Consider the following 19,758-nt stretch of genomic DNA (forward strand, 5'->3'; position numbering starts at 1 on the left):
CGGCTCGCAGCCCGGCACTGTCGCGCACTGTCCGCCCAGCGCCGCCCGCAGCCCGGGGCCGGCAGAAGCGGCTCGGCCGGGCCGGAACGCGGCGCTCCGGGCTGGCAGCGCCCGGGGCCGGGCGGAGCGGAGCGGGGCGGGCAGAGTCGGGCCGAGCGGCGTGCGGGGGTGGCGGCCCCTGCAGGACACCCGGAGCCTCGGCAGCCGCCGCCGCGCAGCCGGCGGTGTCAGTGCCACGGTGTCCGCCGAGGAGCGAGAGGCAGCGCCGGCGCCCGCCCGCCCGATCCCCGCGGCCAGGCCCCCGCATGCAGCCCTCACCCTGGAGCGGCGGCGGAGGCGGATCGAGGAGCTCTCGAGGTCCTCCCGGCAGCGGCTGCTGCAGTCGCGGGACAGGATGTTCTCCAAGTTCACCTCCATCCTGCAGCACGCCGTGGAGGCGGTAAGGCCGCCGGCGGGCCCGGCCACGCTACGCCGGGGATGCGATCCGGGCCTAGCAACGAACGCGGGCCGGGGGCTCGGACCGGGCCCGGCGCCCCTTCCCCGCTGTTCCCCGGCGCTGCTGCCGGCGGGGCCCCGCAGGGCGAGCATCCGCTCCCGGCTCTGCACTGCCGCGGGCCGGGGAGGCGGAGGCCGAGCTGCCCGGGCGGGCCCCGGAGGGAGCACGGGAAGGGAACGAATCGCCCCAGCACGGCCCTGGAGAGCCGGGGATGACGGGGGAGGAGGCAGCGGCTGCAGCCCGGGCAGCCCCGGCACAGCCTCCGGCTGTCACCGCCGGGCACTGCCGACCGCGGGCCTGAGGGCAGCCCTGGCCCGGTCCTCACCCGGCCGTTGCCCGGCTCTTTCAGTGAGACAGACAATGAAGGAGAGGAATCAGGAAACTCCCCAGCATTTCCACCTCGTCGTGACCAGCAGACAATAGTGACCGTCACCGGTGCTTTTGTGGGATGTTGTCAGTTTCAAAGTGACGCTTTCCATCCCTGGTTTATTTTGTAATTGTGCGTGGGGGTCGGGTTTGCCGGGGGACGCGGGGCTGTGCGTGCAGCGAGCTTCCCTGACGGGCTCTGGGCAGAGGAAACGGGGCCTGTTCGCGAGCTGCCATTGCTGAAGGCCGCGTTCGGCACTGCCTGGCCACACCGCTTATTTTTGCTTTTCACTGAGGTGGGGTCTTGGTAGTAATTCCCTGCCTTTCAGCGCCTGTCCCAGTAAACCAGCATACCCAGGAGACTTGAGTGTGAAGAGGTGATAAAAATCGGCAGGGAAATACTGAAGGTGGAAAGTGTTGAAGAAAAAAATGTTCAAATGGTTGAAAACAGAGCTTGCAGGCCAAATCCAAATAATTGAAATAAGAGCCTGCATGCCAAATCCTGCCTCATCTGAGGAGCAGCCTTTGTGCATTAATGTATGCTTCAGCGCTGCACTTGAGCATATGCCTGTCTTTATATGAGCCTGTAGTTCTGCAGGAGTATTCAGGTTTAAAAGTCAAGCGTGTATTCATTAATTGCAGGTTCCTAGTTTGCTTTTTTAATGGTGAAAGGAAATGTTTTAAATAATGATGAAATGTTTTACTTGAAAACATCCAGACCACATGAATGCCTTCAATAGACAGTGCTTTCATCGGAGAGGAAACAGAAATTAGTGCCTGCCTGACTAAAGAAAGTTTGTTGTGGTGAGCTGTGCCACATTTTGAATAACAGAAATAAGAGTGGATGACTGAGAGATGCAGGAGTGGAGGAGAAGGTATTCTTTCAGGCGTACCAATTCAAGAGATGTAATAGAAGTTATTACTAAGAGAGTGTTTACATTATTGATGTGTGCAAAAAATAAACAAAAAGAACTGCATTTAGTTGAGATCCAGTAAAAAATAGGAAAAACAAATGAGCTGAATGGAACAGAAGAGTAGAGATAGTAGTGACTAGGCGCTCTTTTTTGATTAAAAAAACCCAAACGAAAATACAGAAATATATTGATACCATCATTTTGCAAGTGAGTGCTGTCCAACAACGTGCTGTTTGTCCTTGCTCAACTCTGGTGTCTCTTTTAGAATTGCCTCATCCTACTACCACCACCCTGGTATATCTCCTGATAAATACTGCACTATTGCATTTACAGGATTGTGACAAATACTAGGAATGAAACCTGGAATTGCAAAAGCAGGAAGATATTAAGAATGTTTCTTTATAAGTTTGACCCACTAATGCAAAGACAGAACTGAGAAATATAAATTTTTAACCAGTTTGGTGGCTGTATGTGGCTTTAAGTTGTTTCATTCTCCCTGTATTAATAAGGTGTGGTCTGCTTAGCTTTGCTATGGGGAAGTGACAACTGCTGTAAATACTTAGTATTAGCTCAGACCACTTTGATGCTGCCTGGTTTCAGAACCAAGAGAATTTGGAACATCATTTTTACTCACTGTTTTTGCTAGGGAGCAAGTGTAATGTGGGCAGCCTCAACTGGATTCTTAACCCTGAATATCAGCAACAGAACTAGTAATTAAGGTATCAGTTCTCAAAAGTTTTGGGTGCCTACCCCAGAGTATGTAGCGTCAGTTTTCGGCTGAGCTGGACGCTTAAATACACTTGAAGAGCCTGGGTTTAGTTTTCACGGGTAGGACTTCCTTAAATCAGAAAGGTCTGGGTAGCCTTTCTGCGCTGTCCTTTCTCCTGCACATCACTTCTGTAATGCTCCTGCCCTGCCTCAGGGCCCACAGGCCTGCAGACTTCAGAGAGTGCATTTAAACAGTAAGGGTCCCTGTGCTCTTAGATAATCATTGTTATCTTACCCTCAATGTGCCATACCTCTGAACTCTGACAGGAGCTCCAAAGGTTGACAGTCTGATAGACATGGCAGTATTTGCCTTCTACTTGTCAGTGTGTTACTCTTGGACTGACTGCCCTTGTGACAGGACTGTGCTTGAGGCAAGCATAAGGGACCAGTTGCTTTTTACTAAGGTTTTTTCTTACCAAGGTTTTTTCCCAGAGAGGTTGTGGTGATGTTCAAGACTAGCCTGGATGGGGCTTAAAACAACATGGCCTAGTATAAAATGTCCTGCCCATGGCACTGGGGTTGGAGCTAGGTGGTCTTTTAAGGTCCCTTCCAACCCAAACTCGTCTATGATCCTATAATTCTCCTTGAATAACTCAAAACTTTCAGTCTTTTCTGACTAAATTGCCCAAGTGTTTGAAACCATATTCCTGATTTTCATTACCATTGAATTCTAGGTTTTTGCCACCCCTTATCTAATGTCAATCCTGCCAATATTTTAGATAGTTTTCGCTTTTTGGATTTCTCTGCAGCATCCAGATGAGCAAGCACCACTGTGTTACCCTGCCAACAGAGCATCCTTAAATTGAGCTGGATGTGTTGGATGTGTTAGTGAGAATGGTGGATAGGACTGCTGTCTTTGTTCTGTTCCTTCAGGGCAGAATAGAAATGCTGTTGCTTCATGGGGCTCATATTATTAAATCTGTGACAGTTTATGTATGGCTTGTCCTCAAGATGTTTTCTCTTTGCTATGCATTTCTGATATCCTTTCATCCCAAAGGGCTATCCGTGAGCACTACATTGTCAGCAACAACAAAATGTAGTATACAATAACAAAGCAGCAAGTTAGACTTATTTTGCTCTTATCTTGTGCTTTTCACTCATGTTTCCCTAGACAAAATAGCTTGTCTGTGAAGTGGCCACTCAGTGTTCAAAGGACTTTCATTTGTGTTTGATTTGGGCATTTGGATGTTTCACCTCAATAGTCAGTTTAAAGGGATGTTTTTGAGCTGTGTACCTTGCAGTAAAAATATAATTTTGGTTGGCTTGAATTTTGCAATTTGCTGCCAAACAGGAATATTTGTACCACATAATTGAATGAATGAAGATTTTGGTGCCTGCTGCAGATTCTCAAGACCCCCTCTCTACCAGCCTGTAATTCCACTGTGTCTCTGACACTGGTACATTACTGTACTTTCAAGTAGCTTCTGTTTATACTTTGAAGCAAAACTCAGCTTTGAAAGAAACCAAGTCACTTGGTACAGGCAGTGCTCCAAAATCATGACCTGCATAACTGATTTATTCCTGCATAACAGAATTTGTTCCTCTTGAACCCACTTTATTTGATGTAATGACCTTACATTACTTGTTGTTTTAATGTTGTGCTGCTATTAACAAATGAGATGACAAAATTTAATGCATGACTTGCAAGCATGTGCAGTCTTAATTTTATATGTGAGAGCAGTGGCCATTATAAACTCTGTGCATTCATCAACTGAAGATCAAGTAAACCTTGAAGCATTGTTCCTTTTTCACATGTTCTCTCAGACCATTCACACTGGTACAGTGGTAAGACTGAAGAAAAACATCAAGTGACTGTGTTAGTCAGGGCAGTGTACATGCACTTCCCCTTCCTTTCTCTTTGACCCAGTTTCTACTCTCCTTTTTTTTGCTCTGGCATCTGGCCAGACAGTACCTGTTATTTTTTTATACAGTGTTCTCTTTCCTTTGTGAATATGGCCTAGAGATATTGAGGCATATCACCAGCTTCTGATGTTTCCATCCTTTCCAGTATTGAATTGCACTTCTGAAAAGCATACATGAAAAATGTGACAATGATTTTTACATGCACAAAAGATTTGCTGTTAAATACCGCATATATATATGTTTCTTTGCTCTTTATGTTATTTTTTTCCGACCTAAACACAAATTCTATATGCTTTGGAAAACAATGTGGAATTGTATTTTGGACAGGTTTTGTCATGAGTAGACTGTAGATCTGGTCAATGATCTATAGCTCTCCTGAGAACAGCAGTTTTCCTGAAAGGAGTGGGCTTTGATTGTTACATATTGTCACCAGAAGTATAAGGCAGCCTGTGTTAGGTTCAGCTCACTCCCAGGACGCCCAACTGCTGCAGCTGAGCACCAGAGGGAAGATCTTGCTAACCAATGCCTGCTCCAGTGGGCTGCAGTTCAGTGGTGTTCAGTGAATTTTGCTATTTCATTTGCCAACACCTACACGGCAGGCTTAAAGATCAAGGTTTGTGGTTTTTTTTTCCCAGCAAAGGAGAACTTAATTTGAGATTAGGAATCACTAAGGTCATATTTAATTACGTCAGGATTAATTACAGAGTCACAGAATATTGTGTGTTGGAAGGGACCCACAGGGACCTTTAAGTTCAGTTCTTAAATGAATGGCCTGTATAGGGATCAAACCCATAACCTTGGTGTTATTAGCACCATGCCCCAGGCAGCTGATGTACTGGGGAGAAATAACTGCATTTTTAAAGTGACTCCTTCAGATTAGACAAGTAGCAGGAATTAATGGCCTTCACCAGGAATTGTGGTTTGTTTCAGAATCTCCATACGAGTACGTACACAACAGAGTGGTTATTCAGGGTGGCAGCTGTAACATGTATTCCATCTCAGCTGATAGCCAATAATTCATCCTAAAATAGGAACTATAACCTCATACTTGTGCTACCTGTCCTAGTAGGGTTAGAACATGTCAGCCAAGTGTTACCGGTTCCTACTGCTTTCCAGTGCTTGGCTTTGTATACATATGAGCTGGTATCTTGGTCTTGGTCTTGACCTTGCTTTCATGTCTGAATAACTAAGTTAAGAGGATTGCTTGGGGGGGTTTTTTGCTTTATTTATGTTTGTTTGGTTGGTTGTTTTCTTCTGGGTTTTTGTTGGGTTTTTTGATCAGTAAACCCCTACCTCAAAATAATTTTGTTGGAGTTACATCTCTAGTTGGTGGCAATGCTGATGGTGTGTTCCCAATAGGCTGCACTGCCCAGGTGCACACACATGCTAATATTATCTCTGCTATGTCTGGCTTGCAGTCCTGATCAGAGAAGACTCTGAAATCACTGGGTGTTTTAATTTGAAAAGGCAGGACCTGTCTCTGAATTATTTTTTCACCTCTGAGAAGAGTCCCTAGAGGCATTTGTTAGGAGGGAGAATGTCTATATCCACAGTTCTCTCCCATGGTAGATAAATTATTGACAGTGCTGAGAAGTGAAATCCTTTTCCTGGCACTGCTCAGAGGCACTAAATTCATCTTGAGGCAGATGAGACGAGAAGAAGTGGAGAGGAAAATCACATCAGCCAAAGATAAATCTTTAATGTTATCTATCATGTGTTACTTTGGAAATAGAGTGGTCTGGGAGGCCTGTATTCCTCAAAAGTTGTCCCTGGGTTATTCATCAGCTGGTGTTGAGGTTTTGATACAGCTTTTTTTTTTCCAGAAATGATCATTACATTGCTTGAAATACACATCTAGTGCAGCTAGTGTGACATACAGAGCATGATACACAATATCATATGCTCAATCTTCAGTTTGTTTGGTTATTCTTCTGAATTTCAATAACCTAGTAAATGTCACAGTCAAATAAACGGGTTTTGTGCAGTGTGGGGTGTTCAGATACTTGGTGGTAGCTGTTGTGCTAATGTGCTGCTCTGAGTGCCCAGCCATGAAACTCAGTGAGGGCACAGCCTGTCAGGGAGAGGATAAGCACTGTCAGTTTGATTTCCTGGTTGCCATTTCCAAGGGCACATTTCCACCCGGGATGGAGGCAGAGATAGTTGCCAAGCACCACTCTTTTTCCAGAGTCTTGCATTCCAAAGTCCTGCGTGCAAAGGGCCATTAGCAGTTAGCATTGCACTTATCTTGGCATGTACTGGGCTTTACAACTTTACCAAGATAAATTTTAAGTGTCATTAAATTCAAGGCAAAGAAAAGACTGATGTGGAAAACATCCAGGGCTTTTTCAAAGAAACAAACACTAGCTAGTAAAGACCATATGAGCCTATACTGTACTAGACTGTATATGAACCCTGAACCCTTGTTTGCCCAAGATTTGAGACAGCACAGCACATTTTAGACCCTGTGGGGAGACACTAGAGGAGTTCAGAGTTATTAGTCTCAAAAGTGGTATCTGCTGCTCCTGTGGAGAAAACTTCCTTCAGTTAACCCTCCTCTGTGAGGGACCTGACCCCTGGCACAGGTTCCCGGAGAGGCTGTGGAGTCTCCATCCTCTGATATATTCAAAAGCCATCTGGACGTGCTGCTGAGCCACCAGGTCTAGGTGACTGTGCTGTAGCAGGGGGGCTAGACTGGATGGTCTCCAGAGGTCCCTTCCAACTTCAGCCCCTCTGAGATTCTGTGAAGGACTAGAGTCCATATCCTGTCAGGACGGTTCAGGTCCTTACGCTTCTTTGGATGCCATCCTGTCAAGTGATAATCCCTTTTTCAGGATGGCCTTTAAAAGAATAACTTGAGGACTTGATGGTCAAAAAAAAAAAAGCCTCAAGCAAGTAGGATTAGGCCTCAATAACAACAGATCCTCATGTAATCTATTGAATGGTTGGGGTTTTCCCTATAGGATTCCTGATTTTACCAGCTCAAAACATTCAGGGGCACAAATTCAGTGCTTGTCTCAGCTCTCACTTTGGAGAGCAGAGTGGTGAAATGATTGTGGTCCTTTTGTCACAGGCTGCCTGTGGTGTAATGGGCCACAGGCCACCTGTGACTCAGCCAGAAAGGAGCAGTGCTGATGGTGACTGCCTGGGGAGCAGTGCTTCTTTCTTGCACCGTGTTATTCCTGGATGCTGCTCACACCCAGCCAGCCACCCCAAACTCCTCCAGGAAAGAAGAAACTTCCTTTTCTTGCAGAAATAAAATAAGAAACATATTTGTTTAAAAAAAGAGAACAAGTTGCCAAGCTCTGGGTATGGGCCTAAAAAAAAAAAAAAACCAAACTAAAAATTTGCAAAAAAACCCCCAAAACCAAACAAACAAGCCCAGCCTAAAAACTGAACAAAGATCTTTTAAAAGAAGTTGTGTCTAACAGGAAAAAAGGCATGGTAAAAACTGGATAAAGGAACTAATTGGTATTTTTAAGGGAGCAGACGGAAAGAAAAGGAAGAAGACATCAAGAGCAGATGTAAAAGAACATGATTTTTTCCTACAGGACAAAATTGTGGTCTAAACAATACAAGCATACATTTCTAGTGTTGCTTTGCTGTAGGAGCAATTGCTTTTGTTGCTTCAAATAGATTGTCTGGTGATAGAGACATCACAGAGATTATTACTGATGTTTACAAGCAGGCAGTGTGGCATGGGGCTCAGCCATGAATAATGAATGTAGTCCTTGTTAAAGGTAAAAGAGCAGAGAGTAACAATTGTAGCAGTATCTACAGCACTTTACTTCCAAGCATAAGATAAAACTGAATTTAATCTCTGAACAAGTATGTTCATTCCATTTCTAACTGTTTTTTGTTGTGTTTTTTCCCCATAGCTTGCACCTTCCCTTCCATTACAAGAAGATTTTGTTTATCACTGGAAAGCAATCACCCATTACTACATAGAGACCGCAGGTAAAAGAAGGAAGCACTCTGGGTTTGTCTTTTTATTGTGGAAACTAGAATTCACTGTTTCAGTGTTTTTAAAAAGTAAAGATAAGAAATACTGATATGAATCATGTCTTTAATCAAAATACCAGCAATAACTAGTAAGTAAAAATATTGTGTATTTCCATCTGTAAAAGTAGGCATGAAACATGAAAATGGTTGAAGTCATGTTTCCTAAGTACCATGTAGAGAACTGCACCTTTTTACATCTGACCCAGTTTCTGCCTTCACATACTCTGTTTAATCTAAACAGACAGCTGCAGAAATGCAGTCCCTGCTGTTAACATTTTTATTGCTTTGCATCAGGGATTTTCTTGTTCTTCTCAAGATTTTAACAAAAGTAATTTTGTGGTCATAGATTTTACCAGACACAGATGGATTTTCTGTGCTCAGTATTAGTTCTTTTTGCTTTAGTGTCTTGTCTCAGTGTAAAGTATTTTGATAGCACAGACAACAAGTTTTATTAAACCTTACTCAGATGTTACACTGATCTTCTTAAAAATAGATATTATGATGAAATATGGCTGTAGTTGCTTTTTTTAAAACTGTTCCCTGGTTTGGTTTTTTCCCCTAACAATTATGCAGCATGTAAATTTTTAATTTTGGACCTAGTTATGAAACAGTTATGTTTTAAAAATGAATGTTGCCATGCTTTCCTCAAGCCTATTAGTTCTGACCTTCTGCTGGAAGAGCTGTTGAGTCTGCATTTGTGTCTGATGATCTTGTTTATATCAATATTTACTTGTAAAACTGCAGCGTGACCCCTGGTTCCAAATACCCATCTTTTGGAACACTATGTGATGTTTCCAAAGGTGGAAATGACAGGGTGGCAGGGAAAACTGACACCTGCAGTGACGTGGTGCAGAATAAAAGCTGACCTCTCTCCCAGAGTTTCAGAAGTGTTTTGAAAAAGAAGTTTCCACTCAGTGGATATATTTCTGTCCTCTGCAGTAGGAGCAGAATTATGTGTAGGAAATTCAAGCACAACACTCCCGGCTAACTGGAGCTTGTGGCAAAGACCAAAATCATTCTGACATGGCAGTTTCCCTGTGTGATCTTGTTGCCAGTTGCATGCAAGTGACAAGTTATTTTTAGATTATTGCGTAAACAGTAGTAACCATTTCCCTAGGATAGTTGTTCATGTAGAATTCAGCTGAAAAAAATAAGAGAGGAAAATCTTCATGTGTGGATATGTTCTGCAATACGTGAATGCCAGCTCCTACTTCCAGTGGCATAAATCCACTGCAGTTTCATGACTTTAATATAATAAAATCAGCATCTTACCCTTTCCTTCATAAAGTTTAACAGAATTCTATTTTAATGCAGAAAGTACAGAAGAGAAATTTGAAAGCTTTTGGAGAATAAACAGCACAGAGTTTGAATTTTCTTTGTTGTTATCAACAGAAAAGCCTTTTATTTAATTATCTAGTTTGTAGAGGAACTGATTAGCTGTAAATTTGGCTGATGTTAGAGGCCAGATTTGAGAATATTGTATCAAAGGTTAAAGAGGAAGTTATAAAGACCTAGTGCATCCTAAAGAGAAGATTGAGAGTTGTACCTTTCTCTCCCTTGGCTTGCTGTCTGGCAGTAGAAATTTTTCTTTTTTGACTGTGTAATTACTGCATGTTTTGAATTTTGGCACTTCACCTTTTCCCCATTGCAAGGTTAGATACCTGCCCAATTCATATTCCAGTGTTCAAATACAGTTCTGAAAGTTTTAAAACATGTTAAAAACTTGCACTCTATATAAAATTCTTTAAATGGGTGTTGTGTTTATAAGTCTTAAATTTGGAACTGAACATAAATATGAGGGCAATTTTTGAATCCTTCTTAATTCCCTATTTCTTTTATTTAGATGACAAAGCTCCTGTGACTGATACGAACATTCCCTCTCACCTGGAACAGATGTTGGATATTCTAGTTCAAGAAGAAAATGAGAGGGAATCAGGTGAAACAGGACCATGCATGGAATATTTGCTACATCACAAGATTTTGGAGACACTCTACACACTAGGAAAAGCTGATGTATGTATTTCTCATCAGAACAGATTATCTCTTGTGTGAGCTCCTAGTTGTGATAGAGACTGAAGTTCTACAGTAGGTGGTAGTGTGGGACACTGAACTCTAGCAAAGAGCTGCTTGCTTATATTACAAATATACCAACATATATTACCATATTACCAGCATATTACAAATAACAGCTTTTTACAGATGTGATCAGGGTTAGACAGCCCCTGAGGTGCTGGCAGTGGTAAGACTCCCCACTCTGATAATGCTGATGGTGAAACTAGAAGTAGAAGAAACATTTTTCTTCAGTCTAGAGTTTTTCTGGCTACTACAAGACAGTATTATCCATCTCTGTCCCTTGTTAAATGTTGGGGGGATTCTTGGGTGGAAAGTCCTGTGTTAAATACAAATTTTTGATTAACTTTTCTGAGTGTGTGGAGCTATTGCTCAGAAAGCCTTGATATCAGAAAGCATTAATTTGAGTTGATCCCCAGACAGCTTTCATATCTTGGCAGTATTGTGTGGTTCTTCATGTCTGTTTTGTGGCACACATGAAGTTACCTTCGTGGTCTTGGTCCATCCTCATTGCTGTCTGTCTTGGCAGACTTCTGAGCTGAAATGTGTGGGGTTTGGGTGGATCACGGGGTGGATTTTTGCTAGCTTGGCAGCCCTTGGGGTGGAACGTTTTGTATCACAGTGCAGACTCAGTTAGGGAGGCATGGTTTATCCTGTTCCAAGGATAAATGGAGCTCTCCAGGGTTTCCTTCTCAATCAATCTTTTACACATTATCATGAGTTTTTAATTGATTTTAAATAAACAGGCAACACAGGACAGTGGCTGTCTGAGTCTGAGATGTTTCTTGCTCTGGAAGAGCCAGAGATCTGCAGTACCTGTTACTGTACCAGCTGTCCTACAGTCATGCTAAAATACCTGCTCCAGCTGGGCTTAAAACCACAACACTGCTGTATTAAAGATACTTGCTCAGAAGCACAGCTTGTTCAGTAATCTCTAAATGTTGTCAAGAAACCAAGATGAAATGGTGACATATGTGAAGTGGGTAATTAGAAGTGTGTTTCTAAGAGTTGAGAGAAGTCATTCTGTACTCATACAAATATGTCTGTACAAGCAATTCTTGTACAGCCTGTCTTTACACTTTGCCACTTGTGAGTTGATACATCTGAAGTAAACACACAGTTCAGTTCTAGCAAGATGTTGCAAAGATCTGGTGCAAAATGAATAGTTCCCTTTCACAGCAGTCAGTTAGACTTACTGCATTACTGTGGATGTGCCCTGATGGTATGTATCTTGCCATTCTCTTCAAAGAATTTCTTGACAATTAGCAATGAGTAGGGATTAAAAATCTATAGATAATTACTTAGAAAGGAGAGCCAGATTAGGCTGCAGGTTGCCACCTCAGCTGCATTTGGACATGGAAATGAGGGAAGTTATGTGGGGTTAAAATGAACAGCATTTATTAAAGTGCTAATAAATTAGTTATTAGTTATTAACTAATAAATTAGTTATTAACTAATTAGTTTGGGGGAATTTAGTTAGGACCAAAGGTACCTTAACGGACACAGGCCATCAGATCTCTTGGCGGTAGGAAAGTCCTTTCATGTGGTGTGGTGCATTAGGGACAGTAGAACAAGGGTCTGCATATTCCACAGATATTTGTGATTTATATTCTACTCAGGGAAAGCAGCAGCTTTCTCTTGTCCTGGACCATCTGTGCATTTATAAACACTTTGGTTGGCTAAGGTTAATTGCTCATGACTTTAAGAAACCTTCTGTAGGTATTAAGAATTTTATAATTTATCATTCTGTATTTGTGTGTACTGACTCACTGAATTGCTGGATTTTGTGGCACAGTACCTTAAAAGACATCTGACCTGTAGCAAATTAATTCCAAGTTAATTTCCCCTTATCACCGTAATGATACGGAATATTTTCTGGAAAGATTAGTAGAAGTTTGCCCTAGAGCAATTAACTGAAAGTATGAATAATTTGAAACAGAAAACAGTAATGAGATGCAATATTTTTTATTGATCTCTGTCAATATTGATAAAAGTAATATGTTAACTGATGATTACTGTAAAAAATACTTTTAGTTAACTTATTGCTGTTTAATTAGCCTTTCTGAGTGAAAAATTTACATCTGTATTTTTCTCCACATTCATTTTATTCTTTTGTTGTTCATCTGTTTTTTTTCAGTGTCCTCCAGGAATGAAACAGCAAGTTCTGGCTTTTTATACAAAACTTCTTGGAAGAATTCGGCAACCTCTTCTTCCTCACATAAATGTGCATAGGCCAGTGCAGGTACTGTTCAGATTTTTAGTAAACTGTATTTTTGCATGACAAATTTCTTTTATTCTGCTGTAGCTCATGTTATCTTTAATTATTTCATTGTCAAGTGAATTAAAGAAATTGCTTGGGTGCCATATCAGTTTGTTTTTTATAATGTGCTGATGATTGGAGTCTTGGACTGCCACTGCAATGCAAGTCATAAATAATAAAGAAAACTTGTTCATAGCAGTCTAAATCCAGAGCAAATGTTCTAGTCAATACTAATACATAATTGTAGTGTGTATATAGAAAATTAATTCAGTATGTTATTCCTAGAGAAAGCAATAACTTCCTGTCTTAATTTTTCACTTTATGTGACAGAAATTAATCAGGCTGTGTGGTGAGGTTCTGGCAACACCGACAGAAAATGAAGAAATTCAGTTTCTCTGTATAGTATGTGCAAAGCTGAAGCAGGATCCATACCTGGTCAACTTCTTCCTTGAGGTGAGTAAATCAATTCAAAATCTTACACGTGTATTTACTGTGTCATACACAAAATCTAGTGGAGAACTGGTGGTGTCACATTCATAGCTTAGTTTTCATTCCATCTGTTATTTTTTATCCTGTGATACTAGAAGTCTTGTTGTTCGGAATTTTTTTTTCTCCCAGAGACTTTATACATCTGATTTTCACAAGAATTTCATTCAAGGCTCACAAATACATCTGCCCAAGGTCATTTTCCTTTGCAATGAAAGTGCCTTTAGAGTAGGGATGTGAATTGCAGTGTAAAACACTGTGTGAGGGAGACCTTGACCTTCCTGAGTTGTTTTTGTCATCGCAGTGAAGACCAAGGGACAGATTGCAGGGGGCACTGAAACCTTACAAGTTGCTGAGTGTTCTGCGGGATTGGGCCCTTATTTGGTAGTGGCACATATGTTGGAGCTGCAGTGCCAGCTCACAATCTACAACACAACACCATCTTCTATCTGCAAGACAGCCTGTGTCTTCACTGCCTCTTTTAACATGTGGTATTATGAAATCAGAGTGGGAGGACAAACAATTTCGAGACTGACTTTCAGTTCCTATTAAGAAGAAGCTTAAAAAAAATATAAAAGTCCATTTAGAAATGGTTTTTGCTCCCACTTTGCTGTTTCTTATGGTGACACAGTCTCTATTAAGTACATGATACTTAGCTGAAAAATATTCCTTCAGGACTGTTTTGCAAGCTTTCCACAAACAAGATCTGTGACAGCAAAGACTGCTAAACTGCGAAAAGATGTTATTTTCCATTAAGTATGTGATTATAATTTGCATGTCAGTAGTAAAGAATCCATCTTGAGTTTATTTTTACCTCAATTAAGTATTATCCTGATTGCCATTGTATGTCATTGTTCCTGCTGCTTGTTGTACAAGCAGCAGAAATGGTATGAGGATTGAAAAGTTAATGTTTAAACAGTAGAAGCACTCAGAAGCAAACTACTGCATATATTTCATGCAAAGTAGGGTAGAATTCTAAACCAGGATTACTTTTAGTGTTATTTGTCTAAGTTGTATGGCTTAAGCCTCTTAAATGGTGCCCTTGCAATCAAACCTGAGAACCCCAGTCATAAGAACCACAAGTGTTTTGTCCCACTTTATAAGTGTTCTTCCCCAAAATAGCAAGATTCCAATATTTAATAAACAGACATGGAGAAACAGATGATTCCGAGTTTCAAAGGGGTCTCCAGTTTTACAAAATGCTGGCTGTGGAGTTCAGGCAAGCTGGCAAACATATCTTGTAGCTCCTGTTACTTCACAGTATTATTCTAGGTGTTGTAGCCTAAAGCATTTGTCTTCACAACTTGTGATGGTTGTTTCCAGATCAGTTATGTGGAGTGCAGAATTGTGTTTCATTAGAAGAGAATATTCTGGTTGTTCACATTTGGCCTCTTAGAGGTGCTGTTGTGACTTGATCACTTTCAAATGCAGGAAAGGGTAAATTTACAGAATTCTGTATGGCATTTCCACCTCCAATCTCCAACACTTACAAGATGAAATGCAGATGGATCTCTCCAGAGAGTGTTTGTATCTGTTAGTTTTGCTTCCTTCTTTGACTGCTTCCAATCAGTTTATACAGGATGTTATGCACATAAAAATCTGAGTGTGTACAAACTCACTTCCTTTGTGTGATTCCATGCCAGATAGTTTGTTGACAGAATGCTGGTTTGTATTTTAAATTTATACAAATATATATTATTGGTTAATCAATAGAGGTGAAATCTTTCACCTCTATTGCTTAACCAATAAGCCTACACTTGGGCAAGTTATGTCTGTTGTGGAAATAAGAACTTGAAGAACTTCATTCTACTTTTTTAAAACTTTAGGATCCCTATGCTAATTTTTTTTTACTAATGTATTCCTTTTTTTTTTTAAACTAAGTTTTCCTAGTTATTGTGCAGAGAGAAAGAATATACATTGTAATGTTTATTTATCACCTCTACCTCAGTTATATTTTAGTGTAAACTTGCCTTATCTCATCCCGTCTTAGGTGAATACTCCTTGCAACTGATTGTTTCTGGCAAAGGGATACTTAAGTCTCCGTTCTTCAATTTCTGTTCCTAAGACCTTGAAAAAGTTCTAATATAGTAGCTAAATTGTTATTCCTTCATTTTATAAAATGAATAATAGTTTTACTATTCACTTTTACTTTCAGTACTTTGAATTATCACCACAAATTAAGTAGAGATTCTCATCAGCTGTGATATCACTTGGTGTTTTCATAGAAATCTTTTAAAATATATCAGAATTTAGACATGGCACCATCCAGCACAGATTTTAAAATTGGTGTTTACAGATCACAAAAATACAAAAGTGTGATTTTATATTATCTGCTCTTCAGTAATGCTGAATTCATGAGCACTTTGTTTTGAAAGCATTGAATATGTGTTTTATGTAACCTTTTCTATTAGGTCGTTCAGGATCCTGTTTTGCACCTTTGCAGGAGGCAGGTGAGCAGCTGAGCTGCAGAATTGCATGATCAAACAATAGGAAGCTGAAAAACACACAAAGATTCTGCCTGTGTGTTATTCAATATACAAACTGCTTTGTGTCACTTGCCAACTTAAGAGTAATGAGCTATGGACACATTTGTAGGGGCATTGATACATTTATATATGTTAATTCTCTCATCACTGCTTTAACTAAATAAACAGTGGCCTTTCAAATGGCAGAAGAATCCAAACATGAAGTAATAAGCCACTGTAAGATGAAATAAGTATTTTACAGAATATTGCCCAGTTTTTGAAAAAAAAAGCTTTTCCCTTTAACAACTCTGCCTGCAGCTTGAGTGGTGCCAGCAACAGTGTTGAGTCCAGGATTGAAATGCTGTTCCAACCTTTATGTGCAAGGGTCACTGTTGTGATTCAGATATTTCTGTGTATTGATTAGGATATTGATATTGAAGGACTGCAGAAGGTCTGGTGATAGCAAATGTGGTTCAGACAGACACCTTTTTGTTGCTTTGCCAGCCTTGCGCTTTTCACACTGTCAAAAAAACCCAAAACACACTGAAGCAGTAATTTTTCTGCTGCATTCAAAGAGCATCCTTATTTTATAGCATGCAGTCTGCTGCTTTTTCCACCGGTTTGCTTCTCCAGGGAATTGGTTCTGTGAGTGCATCACAATGCCCAGTGCAAATTCTCCACAATGAATGCACGGCTCTCGAGCAAGTGTTCACAGCAGCTCTCCAGTTTGCTGCCTCACTGTCATGTACTCAGTCCCTGCTGGTTTGTCTGTACTAAAATCCATTAACCCCAAATGGTTAGTCTTTTAAATTATTAATGCTTGAGATATATTTGTAATAATTTTGGTGTTATCATAGAGAAGGGAACCGTTTGGATTTATAATCTCACTGCAGTTCTCATTTGAAAGAAATGTCTTGTGCTGCCTTCTAATTTATGATTCCAATAAAGTATTCCTCACCTGCACTTATGCCAGAAGAACACTGAATTCTTGCCTTTCTGTGAGTTTCTTCATTATCATACAGCACAAATTTAAATGTCCTTTTATGTGCTGGAGACAGATTTATGGGAAGACAGATGGGTTGCCTTTTGTCAGGCAAAGGAGGGATGGTTTGGAGCTTCCAGGAAGGTTCTCTGTGACCTCTTAGAGTATCCAGTGCCCAGTGCTAACTTCTAATACCTTTGTCCATTCAATTTACTCAATTTTTTCTTCTTGAGAATCACAATTTGAGAGTACCTTGCTGTCAGAAAAGGTGTTTCTTTCCCTTCCCTGTTGAAGGTAAAATCTCAAGAAATTTACAATTATTTTGCTTGGGTGATTGCAACTGGAAATAATGTTTCAGACATTCGATGAATGTGAGACCTTGACACAGAAAGGAATGTTTTATAAAAAGTGCTAAGTTCTAAAGGTGCCACCCGTAAGATAAATTAAAAACCTCTATCAAATTGTGGGCAAATCAAGCGAATATGTGCCTTCAGTAGTGAAAGAAAAAGCTGCCATCCTTTTGTAAATGGCATATTCAGCCTTGAAGCAAAATGTATAGGGCTTAAGAGAAATTTAAGCAGATTTAAAAGTGTCTGAGGTTTATAAAACACCCACGCTCCCACAGCCTTGTACGTTTTACATGGTTACTGTATCCAGCCTTGACTACTTAAAATGTTGATGTTAAAAAAATTGCTTTTAGTAAACTCCTGCTTCAGGATGAACAGTAATTTCAGCTGTGTAATTCCAAAAAATGCTTTGCAGAGTAAGTTAAAGGCAATGGCTCTCCAAGGATCAGCAAGTGTAATCACAGAAGACATGATCAAAGACCAAGAGTCTCTGACAACAGACACAGGGCAGCCTGGCCAGCCCGAGGAGATGCCCAGTGCTGCCGGAGCCGAGCACATGGAGAAGGAAGATGAGCTCCCACAACAGGCAGAGGAGCTCTCTTTCAGTCTGGATGAACTCAATGTCACATCATCACCTGAGTCCTCCACTGCTTGTCCAAATCAAGACTATAATTTAGTGAATTCTCTGCTAAACCTCACTAAAAGTCCTGTGAGTTGTTTTTTTTTTTAATTTGGTTTTTGGGGTTTTTTCCACTCTGTGTGATAAAATGAAATAGTTGGATGCTGTGTGAAGTGGACAGAGGGAGTGAATAAACACACTGTATTTTAGCTATAATAAGTGAGAGTTTTTGCAGGCACTTTTAGTAAATTGGCAATTTTCTTTGTAAATTCAGATTAAAGTAAAAATACTATTTCAGAAAATAATTACTAAGCTTGTTGATGGTAAAATAAGTGGGTTTTTTAAGAACCTTGTATAGGGTGCCGTATGTTTCACAGAAAAAAATGCACAGAATAATCAGAAGGTTAAATATATCAGAAGAGAATGTTTTTAAAACTACCTTCAATTAACCAAATGCACTCTCTTTGTAATGGCACTGAGCTATCTCTAGGAGTGGGTTTTCTTTTAAAAAAGCCTGTTGTATGTCTTACCCAGCTTAATCATCAAATCCAGACTTAGATTCTTTCAGATAATTTAGAAGAGGTTTAGGTAAGCCTGTAATTACTGCAGCAGTGGCAAGAGCAGACCAAGTCTACCACTGTACCTTGTTATTGTTACATGAGTGGTTTACAGGATTTGGTATCTTGACCTACAGCTCTAGTTCTCTCAGCTGAAAGGTTGCAGCTGGCATTCTTGTATTTCACACAAAATCAAGTGAGAATCTTTATTTTGTAGCATCCAAATTCACTAGAGTTAATGGCTGAGAAGGCAACAAAAATAAATGTATTCAGTCGCTGTGGGGGAATGGAGAGGTTCTGTTTGGAAGGTGTTTGCTTCTTGATTTCCAGTGGCCTTCATTCACCCTCTGATTAATTCTTCCATGCCCTTCTGCCAGGACGGCCGGATAGCAGTGAAGGCCTGTGAAGGTCTCATGCTTTTGGTGAGTTTGCCAGAACCAGCAGCTGCCAAGTGCCTGACTCAAAGCACTTGTTTATGTGAATTGTTGACAGACAGGCTGGCCACCCTCTACAAAGCCTTGCCTCAGTCACTGGATCCCTTAGACATTGAAACAGTGGAGGCAATTAACTGGGGGTAAGAATTTTATTTTTGTATTTAATACTCAAAGTGACTTTACACCCTTCCCTGAAACTAATTGGATAGGTGGATAATGTGTATAAAATACTCCCCCACACACAGAGGCTAAAGCCTCAAGGGCAGAGCTGAGATAGAGCTGTAGCGCAGTGGTGCACTTTAGGTGTCCTGTGTACCTGTGATTTCTGACATGGGGCCAGGTCTGCCTGCCAGTCCCTGGCAGAAATTCCTCAGGGGGCAAGTTTTTCCACTGGATTACATCAGCAGTTTCTAGTGATGTCACTGTAGTATCGTGTGTGGATTAATATTCTCATGCAGATATCAAGGATTTAGGAAGCATAAACTTCTCACTGTACACAGTGAGTATCGTGAGCTGCTCTGAGGGGCAGGAAGGGTCTATTTGTTAACAGGCTGTTGTTGCAAAATTTTTGCAGAAAAAAGAAGAAGGAAAGAGTTGCTTCATAAGTAATTAGCATGAAGCAAAAGATACATGCCTGTTATCCTAACTGCTTGTAATTTAGATTCTTAAAACATTTATCTTCCCCGCTCTGCCTTCATTATTATGACTTGCTCCTGATCTGTTAGTACTGAGACGAAGGAAAGTATTTACAAAATGCCTAGCAAAATTTCTGGTGGTTGGAGTTTGAAATTAGAAGGGGAAAACCCACACCTTTAAATTGTGGGATAAATAAACAGTGGAGTTTTTTACCAAAGAAAGTTGTGTATTTGTTATTCCTTACAGACCTTAAATTGAGATAGATGTTTCTTTCTGAAAGATACACTCTAGTTCAGGTATACACTGTGTGGTTTTGGTCGACTTGCCTGAGGTCACTTACAGAGTAGAGAAGAACAAATGCCTTCATTTTATGGTTCTGTGACTACAGCAGTTACTGATTCATTTTCTGTAGTCTGTGTATTCTGGGAGAACAGACTTGGTGATCAGTTTTCCCTTCTGACTCCAGAAACACTTTTTCCTTCAGCATGCACTGAAT

At 40.8% G+C, this 19,758-nt stretch overlaps 1 protein-coding gene across 1 annotated transcript in view; it reads left to right on the forward strand.

Moving 5' to 3' along the window:
• Window positions 1–224: 224 nt before the first annotated feature.
• Window positions 225–19,758, forward strand: part of FHIP2A (FHF complex subunit HOOK interacting protein 2A) — a 34,021-nt gene continuing 14,487 nt past the window's right edge. Inside the window, exons 1-7 of the mRNA XM_059852014.1 lie at window positions 225–439; window positions 8,283–8,361; window positions 10,250–10,419; window positions 12,614–12,718; window positions 13,067–13,189; window positions 17,432–17,725; window positions 18,570–18,766. Of these exons, the coding sequence (XP_059707997.1) occupies window positions 395–439; window positions 8,283–8,361; window positions 10,250–10,419; window positions 12,614–12,718; window positions 13,067–13,189; window positions 17,432–17,725; window positions 18,570–18,766 (1,013 nt within the window). The 5' untranslated portion in view covers window positions 225–394. The remainder of the gene's footprint in view (window positions 440–8,282; window positions 8,362–10,249; window positions 10,420–12,613; window positions 12,719–13,066; window positions 13,190–17,431; window positions 17,726–18,569; window positions 18,767–19,758) is intronic.

The sequence above is a fragment of the Haemorhous mexicanus genome, chromosome 7, assembly GCF_027477595.1.
Source record: "Haemorhous mexicanus isolate bHaeMex1 chromosome 7, bHaeMex1.pri, whole genome shotgun sequence".
Lineage (NCBI taxonomy): Eukaryota > Metazoa > Chordata > Aves > Passeriformes > Fringillidae > Haemorhous > Haemorhous mexicanus.